The sequence below is a fragment of the Chrysochloris asiatica genome, unplaced genomic scaffold (genome assembly GCF_000296735.1).
Source record: "Chrysochloris asiatica unplaced genomic scaffold, ChrAsi1.0 scaffold00175, whole genome shotgun sequence".
In the NCBI taxonomy this organism is placed as follows: domain Eukaryota; kingdom Metazoa; phylum Chordata; class Mammalia; order Afrosoricida; family Chrysochloridae; genus Chrysochloris; species Chrysochloris asiatica.
In genome coordinates this window covers 5954582-5965269 of record NW_006408693.1, presented here as the reverse complement: position 1 = coordinate 5965269, position 10688 = coordinate 5954582, and the positions used below count along the sequence as shown (strand labels likewise).

Sequence of the window (10688 nt, the reverse complement as noted above, 5' to 3'; positions counted from 1 at the left end):
CTTTTAAACACAATCCTATTACTTCAATTTCCAATTATTTATCTTAATAATAAAAAGTAAATTAAATAGCATTTTAAAAAGATACTGTATTGTAGATTTTATCCACTGTATTGTATATTTAATTTTAAACAAAATAGAAAATTAGCATACTTAAGTTATATAAATAAATGTCAACCTAAGTTTAGTAACTCCTTTTTTTTAATCCTTCCTCAATCCGTCTCATTTTCATAGCTCCAGGAAAAGTTGTAAACCTCACAGTTGAGGCCTTCAATTATTCAGCAGTAAACTTGATTTGGTATTTACCTCGCCAACCAAATGGCAAAATTACCAGCTTCAAGATTAGTGTCAAACATGCCAGAAGTGGAATAGTTGTGAAAGATGTCTCAATCAGAGTAGAGGACATTTTGACTGGGAAGTTGCCTGAGTGTAATGTAAGTATCATGGAATATACTTTGACATGAAATGGAATATAGTTTGACATGACATGGAATATACCTTAAGACACATTTGTCATAAGGCTTGAGTGTTGCTATGATACTGTAAGTTATACTGCTGGTATTTTACATACTTCCAGGATCACTCATGGTGGACAGGTTTCAGTGGAGCCTCCACACCAAGATATACTAGGAAGAAAGGCCTATCTATTTCAAAACATTATTGTTGGTGGTGGTGGTGTTAGGTGCCATTGAGTCAGTACTAACTCATAGCAACCCTATGCACAACAGAATGAAACACTGCCCAGTCCCGAGCCAACCTCATAATTGTTGCCACACTTGAACCCATTGATGCTGCCACTTTATTAATTCATCTTGCTGGAGGTCTTCCTCTTTTTCTCTGACCCTCCACCTTACCAAACATGATATCCTTCTCCAGTGACTAGTCCCTCCTGACAATATTCTGAAGTATAAGAGATGAAGTTTGGCCATCTTGGCCTCCAAGGAGCACTCTGGCTGCATTTCTTCCAACACAGATTTGTTTGTTCTTTTGGCAGCCCATGGTATTTTCAATATTCTCCTCCAACACAAACACTCAAATGAATCAATTATTCTATGCTCTCCCTTATTCACTGTCTAGCTTTTGCATGTATATGCTGTTATTGAAAATACCATGGCTTGGGTCAGGTGCACCTTAGTCCTCAAGCTGACAGCTTTACTCTTCAACACTTTCAAAAGGTCTTGTGCAGCAGATTTGCCTAATGCAATATGTGGTTTGATTTCTTGACTGCTGCTTCCATGAGTGTTGATAGTTATTCCAAGAAGAATGAAGTCCTTGACAACTTCAATCTTTGTTGATAAGAATGTTGTTTATTGTTCCAGTGGTGAGGATTTTTGTTTTCTTTACATTGAGATGTAATCCATACTGAAGACTGTGGTCTTTGATCTTCATCAGTAAGTATTTTAAGTCCTCTTCACTTTCAGCAAGCAAGGTTGTATCATTTGCAAGGTTGTTAATGAGTCTTCTTCCAATCCCGATGCCATGTTTTAGTTCATAGAACCCAGCTTCTCGGATTATTTGCTCAGCATACAGATTGAATAGGTATGGTGAAAGAATACAACCCTGTTGCACACCTTTCTTAATTTTAAACCATTCAGTTTTCCCATGTTCTGTTTGAACAACTGCCTATTGGTCCACGTATGGAATTCTCATGAGCACAATTAAGTGTTCAGGAATGCTCATACTTTGCATTGTTGTCCATAGCTTGTGGAACCATTAACTCATGAAAACCCTATGAGTCAGAGAATATTGTCTGAGACTTTTACTTATTTTGGATACATCATCAGGAGGGATCAATCTTTACAGAAAAGCCTCATGTTTGATAAAGTGGAAGACAGAAAACTTTCAGTAAGATGGATTGTCATAATGGCCAAAACAATGGACTCAGGCCTACTAGGGATCATGAAGATTGTGCAGGGCTGGGCCATGCTTTTTTCTGTTATCAAGAGCCAGAGTTGAGTCAATATCAACTATTAACAACAAATTCTAGATTATAGTCTCATGTTATTGCAAATTAGAATAAGAGTGCATGTAAGAATTCAAAAGTAAGGGGTTAATATCAGTTAAGGGCTCTGGAAAAGATTCATGAAAGGTGTATCTTTTGCAGTAGTCCTTGGAGGAAGGAATGAGAGGGAGCATACATGGAGATTGCATTTTGTGTGTGTGTGTGTGTTGTGTTGGGGTGCAGGAGAGCATTTATGATGTAGGCTACTATAAAAAGTTTTTACAGGAAAGTTATAGGATGTAACTGGAGAAAAGGAAATACTATCATGTGACAGGAAGTGATGGTAGGGTCCACAGGATGGGTTCATATAGGGGAATAGCACAGAATAGATTTGCAAAGGTAGGTAGTTTTTGTTGTACAAAAGTTGTGTTGTTATCTATATCTAATTATTGATGGGAAACCATTGAAAGTTTTGAAACTTATTTTGTGATATTTGTTATATTAATGGTGGAGAAATAGTCAAACACAATTAATTTTGTTTTAAGTATTTTACTTTATCAAAGCTTTAAAGTCCTCTTTTTCAGTTTATGATATATTTCTAATACACATGTGAAGTGCAGTCAATTATTTCATGTCTCTACTAGCCATATGGTAATCTTCAAACAGCTTCATTAATACCACCTTCAAGTAAAATTTTGCTGATGTGATTAAAAACTATTGCAGCAGTACATTGACAGGAAGCTTCCAGAAATTCAAGCCATATTTAGAAGAGGAAGTGGAATGAGGGGTATCATTAATAACATGAGATGGATCTTGGCTGAAAACAGAGAATACTGAAAAGCTCTTTACTTGTGCTTGATTGACTATGCAAAGGAATTTGCTGATGTTGAACTTAACACTATGGATCCACAAGCAACAGTCAATAGAAGCAGCAGTTAAGAAATCAAATAACGCATTTTATTAAGCAAATTTGCTGCACAAGACCTCTTTAAAGTGTTCAAGAGCAAAGAAACCAATTTGAAGACTAAGGTGCGCCTAACATAAGCAATGGTATTTTCAACTGCTTCATATGCATGTGAAAGTTGGAAAATAAATAAGAAAGACAGGAAAAGAGTTGATACATTTGGATTATGGTGTTGCAGAAGAATATTAAAAGTACCATGGACTGCCAGAAGAAGAAACAAATTTGTCTCAGAAGAAGTGCAAACAGAATGTTCCTTAGAATCAGAATCAAGGATGACCAGACTTCTCACTTATTTAGAACATGTTATCAGGAGGGACAAGTCCTTGGAAAAGGACATCGTACTTGGTAGAGGGTCAGTGAAAAAGAGAAAGATCCATAACAAGATAGAATGGCACAGTGGCCACAACAATGGACTCAAACATAACAATTTGGGGAATGATGAGGGACCAAGCAACGTTTCATTCTGTTGTATATACAGTAACTTTAAGTCAGAATAGATTCAAGGGGACCTATCAATAACAACTAGCCATGGTCTTTATAAACTCACACCAGGCAACTTTTTCCTGATGGGTCTGGGTAAGAGAAAGTGGGAGAAGATGCTGATGGTTTATATGTTTCTGTGTGAGTAATTGTTAACAGGGTTAATTGTGATTGATCAATTTTGCCATCCTGCTGGGTATAAAATGTGCCATCTCAGAATCAGAGGATGATCTCATTACCATCAAAAAAGAAGCAGGAGTGGAGTGTATCCTTGGGACTCCAAAATCCCTGAGCATTGAACCTTCTCACCCCAGGTATAGAAAGCCATGGCATGGGAGGAGTAGCAGAAAAGCAGCAGCTGCTGCAGAACCAAGAGCCAGAGCAGAGATAGTGGGTTTTCCATTCTACAGAGCAAGGATAGCTGAGTGACTTTGGGCAGGAGGCTTGCTTGCAGAGTGGAGTGACTCTCGACGCTAAATTGGTAAAGCTAGATTTGTTGACTCCTGGAGCTAGAGCTGAATTCCTTCAGGCTGAGACTTATGGTAGAGTGATGTGCCCTGTGGGGATTTATCTGCAGCCCTAAAAGAGATTTGTAACATTGCTGGAGCACTGCAGAGGCCAAGCCAATGGTCAGAGAAAGGCCTGCCTGTGGACATGGTTGGGGAGACATAGTCCTGACTGAAAGAACTGTACCCTGAGTGTTTTCTTACACTGCATAATATCCTATTAACTTCCTTAATAAACTTCCTCTGACTATAGTTTCTGAGTTCTGTGTAGCCATTTCAATGTGTTATCGAAACCAACTGATAAGTAGAGTGTGCTGTGGGAGGGATGGTTGGTGCCACTTTTTGTAACAGGCACAGAACTTGTGCTTGGCTTTCTCCTTTGAGTTCTTATGAGAAAAAAAAGATAGCAACAGTACAAAAATCTATGTTTGAAATTTCACAGAAGTTAAAATATTTAATTAATTTTATGATTGTTCTTTCTACATGAATATTTTTAAATGTTTGCTTTTGCTTTATTTTTCCTTTATTGTAAACAAACAAATCAACACAAACTCATTGTCAGTACATCAGTCTCAACTGATGGTGTCTAGGGCATGGTAGAACTGCCCTATAGTTTTTCCAAGCTGAAATCCTTATGGAAGCAGAATGTCACACCTTTCTGCCATGGTTTGGTTGGTGGTTTCCAACCACCAACTTCTTCGTTAGCAGCTGATGGCTTTAATTACTGGAGCACCAGTGCTCCTTACGGTTATTCTAAATCACTTGAAATTTTCATAAGTAAAATTGAAGTATAAATAATGCAATAAAATGCTCTTTCTAAAACTGTAGCCATCAGGGGATGTAATTAAACTATAACGGAATTGTCCATAATTTGCATCAATAAATTAACCTGTTATAATTGTATACCAATAAAATATTCCTGTATATATAAATATATATACTCCAGAATAATGTTGATAGTACAAAATTAAAAGAAATTAATTGCACTTTTCATGTTCACTAATAGATACATTATTTTTCCACTGATATTTTTCATCCCCTAGGAAAATAGTGAATCTTTTTTATGGAGTACAACCAGCCCTTCTCCAGCCCTGGGTAGAGTTACATCTCCATCACGTACCACATACTCATCGAGCACATTACCACGGAGTAAGATAAGCTCTGTGTGGAAAGAGCCCATCAGTTTTGTGGTGACACAATTAAGACCTTACACAACATACCTTTTTGAAGTTTCAGCTGTAACAACAGAAGCAGGTTATATTGACAGTACAATTGTCAGAACACCAGAATCAGGTAAGTTTTCATATTTTATTAGAAAAAATACTTAAATTATTTATAAAATAATTTTAGGCTTCTCAATATAAATTTTTGGTTAGCCTTCCTTCCCTTTTAAGAATTTGTTTTCGGATTATAGATAATGGGTAGCCCACCTGGGTACCTTCAAATTTCTGTACTTCTTTTCAGTACTAAACTAACCATCTAAAAGGAGAAGAGAAGATAAGAAAGAAAGGATTACTGATCTAATAACCATAATTTAGGATTATCTTATGTCATTAAGGATCTCAGCAATCTCTTTCATAATCATATCTGTCTTTCTGAATATGTGTATTTCATAATCATACCTTTTTCTCACTGATATCATTAGTACCAAATATAGAGCTAGCATCTGAAAATGCAGATTATCATCTGATCAACTTTCAATATCAGATGAGAATTTTACACTATACACTTACTTATATCCTCTTTTAATTTTTGTTTGCTTACCTGAAATATGGAGATAGTAATAGTATTTTCCTCATTGGGCTTCTGTTAGACTGAAATGAGCATCTTCAGCTATTATTATCATTATCAAATAAGAGTACATATTTCTGTTGTTGTTGTTATGTGCCATGGAGTTGGTTCTGACTCATGGCGACCCTGCATAGAGTTTCCGAAGCTGTAACTTTTTACAGGAGCAGAGAGCCTCATCTTTCTCCCATGGAACAGCTGGTAGTTTCGAACTGCTGACTGTGAGATTAGCAGCCTGATTCGTAACCGCTACACTACCAGAGCTCCTTGTTTCACAATGCTATAATACTTTATTATTATTGTGAAACACTGAGATAGCACTAGAATATTCAACATTGAAACATGATGCATAGCACAAAGATGTTATCAGATGTAGTGTCAGAGAATGAGCCCCTCAGGTTAGAAAGCACTTGTCTTGTGACTGGAGAAGAGCTATCTTCTCAAAGTAAAGTTGGCCTTGATGACTTGTATGGAGTAAAGTTTTATGGGCCTTCATATGCTCATGGGGCTTAAGTCAAAATGAGGTGAAACAGCTGCAAACATCCATTAATAATTGAAACATGGACTATATGAAGTATGAAGCTAGGAAAACTACAAGTTTTCAAAAATGAAATGGAACACATAAACATCAATATCCCAAGCATTAGTGAACTAAAATGGACTGGTGTTGGCCAGTTTGAATCTGACAGTCACATGGTTTTCTATGGCAGTAATGACAAAATGAAAAGGAATGGCATCACATTACTTACAAAAAAAATTTTCGAGAACTATTTTGAAGTATGAAGCTGTATATGATAGGATAATATCCATATGTATATAAGGGAAATCAGTTAAAACCGTTATGATTCAGATTTATGTACCAGCCACTAAAGCAAGTGATGATGAAATTGAAGAATTCTACCAACTTCATCAATCTGAAATTGATCAAACATGCAATGAGATGTATTGAAAATTACTGGCATTTGTAATGCAGAGTTTGGAAACAAAGAGGAAGGATCAGTTGGGAAATACTGCCTTGGTGATAGAAATGATGCTGGAGGTCGCATGATAGAATTTTGTAAGAACAATGAATTCTTCATTAAAATACCACTTTTAAGCAATATATGGACTTCACCAGATTGAATAAACATTAATCAAATTGACTACATCTGTGGAAAGACACAGGGAAAAAGCTCCATATTATCAGTCAAAACCAGGCCAGTGACAGACTGTGGAACAGACCATCAATTGCTCATATGTAAGTTCAAGCCTGAAACTAAAGAAAATTAAAACAAATCCACAAGACCCAAAATATGATCTTGAGCATAGCCCACCTGAATTTAGAGATCATTTCAAAAATAGATTTGAGTGAAGTACATGGGCTGCCTAGCTGCCCCTGCTTAGGTTTATCGAGAATATGAAAGTGGCTGCGATATTCAGAGTTCAGGGACTCTTGTGATGGTGTTTGGGTACACTCTAAAAGGAGAAGAGGAGGATGCTACTGAAATCATCATCTTCACTACCTCTATCCTTCCCTTCTCCCTTACCCTCAGTGTTGGACACAATTACTAATGCTCTCCTGCCCCAATGTCTTACATCACATCCCAGGAGATGAAGTGTATTCTACACCAGTTTGCAAGTTGGTCAGGTCCCCAGTGGGAACATTTCCTACAGGACCTGGTGGGTAAGACAGTGCTAGAAAAATTACAGCCACTACTACATGGTCTAGAGCAGCTTACTGTGCCTGGGGCAAGCCAATCACCTTGTATCTTTGAGTGCCAGCTACGACTTTAGGATCAGTGGTTTCGAGGTTGGGCTGAGCAGGAGCACAATGAATTTGTCAGACTGATGGAGGTCAGTGAGCCAAACTTCGTGGCAAAGTTTTACCAAGTAGTGGCTGCTGGAGCTGGTAATGACTAATAGACATGAAAACCAAAGAAGACAACTAGAATTAGAGTTGAACATACAACTTTACAGTGAGACCTCAATTCAGATATGCCATTCCAAGATCTAGAGATGGTAACCTGATCAGCTGACTGAACTCAACAACACAGATATATCATTTTAACAATAACATACCAACTGGATTCCTAATGTCAATGCCAATGTTTTTCACCTAAGTAAACTCACATATTCAGTCTCCCTCCTAGCTTGCTTCTTTCTGAGAGACATCAGTCTCCCTACTAGCTTGCTTCTTTCTGAGAGACATCAAGCCCCTAAGAATTTAATGGCTCCTTTGCAACTACATCCAAAAGGAACCAAAATGTAACTCAAGTTTGTCCTACTGCTAGCTCATGAGGGTTATAAAGTAGAACCTTCCTGTTATAATTATGTGACATCCCCACTGCTAACTTTCCCAGTGATGATTTAGTAAAGTTAGGGAAAATCAGGGAGATAGTTGGTTATTCTCTTCTCCATTGAATGCAAATAGCAAATTTGTTTGTTTTTCCCCAAAGCATATGTGATATCTTTGGGACTGTTAGCTGGTGTTTTTATTCGTAACTTTACAATAATGTAAAAATAAGTGACTCTTTATAGGTTTTAGAGTTTATTTTTTATATCAAAATAAACAACAGATACTCAGAAAAAAAAAATAAACAGATTTGATGCATTAGGCACTAATGACTGAAAACCAGAAGAGGAGTGGGATGGCATCAAAAATTTTCAACTGCTGTCATAAGAGACTCTGAAACCTGCTTTCTGGCTTAGACATGCTAATGCAAATGGGAGAAATGAGAAAGTAAAAGAGCTTAACAGAAAATTACAAAGGGCAGCAGAAGAAGACAAAGTCCAATATTATAAGGAAATGTGCAAACATCAGGAGTTAGGAAGCCCAAAAAGAATAATGTGCTCAGCTTTTCTCAAAGTGAAAGAATTGAGGAAAAAAATCAGGACTTGATTTGCCATACTGAATGATTCTTTGTACAATATATTAATGATTCAGAAAGCATCAAAAGAAGATAGAAAGAGTACACCGAATCAGTGTACCAAAAATAAATGGTCTATATTCAGTGATTGCAAGAAGTAGCATATGAGAAACAGCCAATGGTACTGAAGAAAGAAGTCCAATTACATTTTGCTAAGATCCACCATCAACACTGATGTCAGTTTGCTGCACTATGGTGACATGTGTGTTGCTGTGATTCTGGAAGCAATGCCACTGGTGTTGTAAATACCAGCAGGATCACCCAGGGTAGACAGATTTCAACTGAGCTTCCAGCATAAGACAGATGAGGAAGAAGGAGAGATGGACTACTTCCAAATATTTAGTCACTGAAAACCTTGAGTAGCAGTGGAACACTATCAGAGAGCACCAGAATATTGACTATTGAAACATGGGGAAGAGCACCACAATACTGTCAGATCTAGTGCTGGAATATGAGCCCATCAGGTTCGAAGGCACTCAAAATATGACTGGGGGAGAGCTGCCTCCTCAAATTAGAGCTGACTGTGATGACATGAATGTAGTAAAGCTTTCAAGATCTTCATTTGCTGTTGGAGCACAACTCAAAGTGAGGAGAAACAGCTATAAGCATCCATTAATATTCAGAACATGGAAATGTACAAAGTATGAATCTAGGAAAAGTCAAAGTCTTAAAAAATGAAATGAATGAATAAACATCAATAAACTAGGCATGGGTGTTGTTGTTGTTAAGTGCTATCAAGTCAGTCCCAACTCATAATGATCCTGTATAGGGTTTCTGAGTAGTAGTTGGTGAGCATCAACCATTGACCTTGCAATTCAAACCAACTTTTCAGTCTAGTGCTTATCCTAAAGAGCCACATGAGGACTCCAATGTAGGCATTAGTGAGCTGAAATGGACTGGTATTAGCCATTTTGAATCTGAAACTCACATGGTTTACATTGCTGGGAATGACAAATTGAAGAGGAATGGCATCACATTCATCATCTAAAGCAACATTTCAAGATCTGTTTTGAAGTACAGCTCTGTTTGTGATAGGATAATAGCCATACAACTTCAAGAAAGATCAGCTGAAACAACTATTATTCTGTATTAATCACTAAAGCCAGTGATGTTGAAATTGAAGGATTTTGCCAACTCCTCCAGTCCAAAATTGATCAACCATGAAATCAAGATATATTGATAATTACTGGTGATTGGAATGGAAAGCTTGGAAACAAAGAGGAAAGATTAGTAACTGGAAAATATGGCCTTGGTGATAGAAATGATGCTGGAGATTGCATGATAGAACTTTGCAAGACTAATGAGTTCTTCGCAAATACCTTACTTAAGCAACATAAAAGATGACTATGTACTTTGACCTCACCAAATGTAATATACAAAAATCAAATTGACCACATTTGTAGAATGGGATGGTGGAAACGCCCCATACCATTAGCCAATACAAAGTCAGAGGGCAGACTGGCACAGAATATCAATTGCTTATATGCAAGTTCAAGCTGAATCTGAAGAAAATTAAAACAAGTCCATGAGAGCCAAAATATGACCTTGAACATGTACCACCTGATTTTAGATCATCATGAGAACAGATTTAATGAATTAGACTGAAGACCAAAAGAGTTATGGGTGACATCAAGAACATCATACAGGAAGAAATCAAAAGGTCATTTAGAATACAAGAAAGAAGGAAAATATAAAATGGATGCCATAAGTAACTCTGAAACTTGCTTTCCATTGTAGAAATGCTAAAGCAAATGAAAGAAATGAGGTAAAAGAACTGAATTGAAAATTTCAAAGAGAAGCTCAAGAAGACAAAGTCAAATATTATAATGAAATATGCGAAAACCTGCAGTTAGAATATCAAAAGGAAGAACATGCTAAGTGTTTCTCAAGCTTAGGAAACAAGAAAAAATTCAAGTATCAGCTTGCAACATTGAAGGATTCTGTAGACAAGAAAGAAGGAAAAGGTCAAAATGGATGTCAGAGGAGACTCTGAAACTTGCTCTCCAGTGTTGAGATGCTAAAGCAAATGGAAGAATTGAAGAGGTCCAAGAGCTAAACAGAAAATTTCAAAGATCAGCTCGAGAAGATAAAGCCAAATACTATAA

General features: G+C 37.0%; 1 protein-coding gene across 1 annotated transcript in view; it reads left to right on the top strand.

Annotated features, from left to right (window-relative positions):
- The window catches only part of PTPRQ (protein tyrosine phosphatase, receptor type, Q), a 338184-nt gene that overhangs the window by 34560 nt on the left and 292936 nt on the right, over positions 1 to 10688 (top strand). The window contains exons 5-6 of the mRNA XM_006871836.1: positions 232 to 431; positions 4933 to 5182. Coding sequence (XP_006871898.1) covers positions 232 to 431; positions 4933 to 5182 — 450 coding nt within the window. The remainder of the gene's footprint in view (positions 1 to 231; positions 432 to 4932; positions 5183 to 10688) is intronic.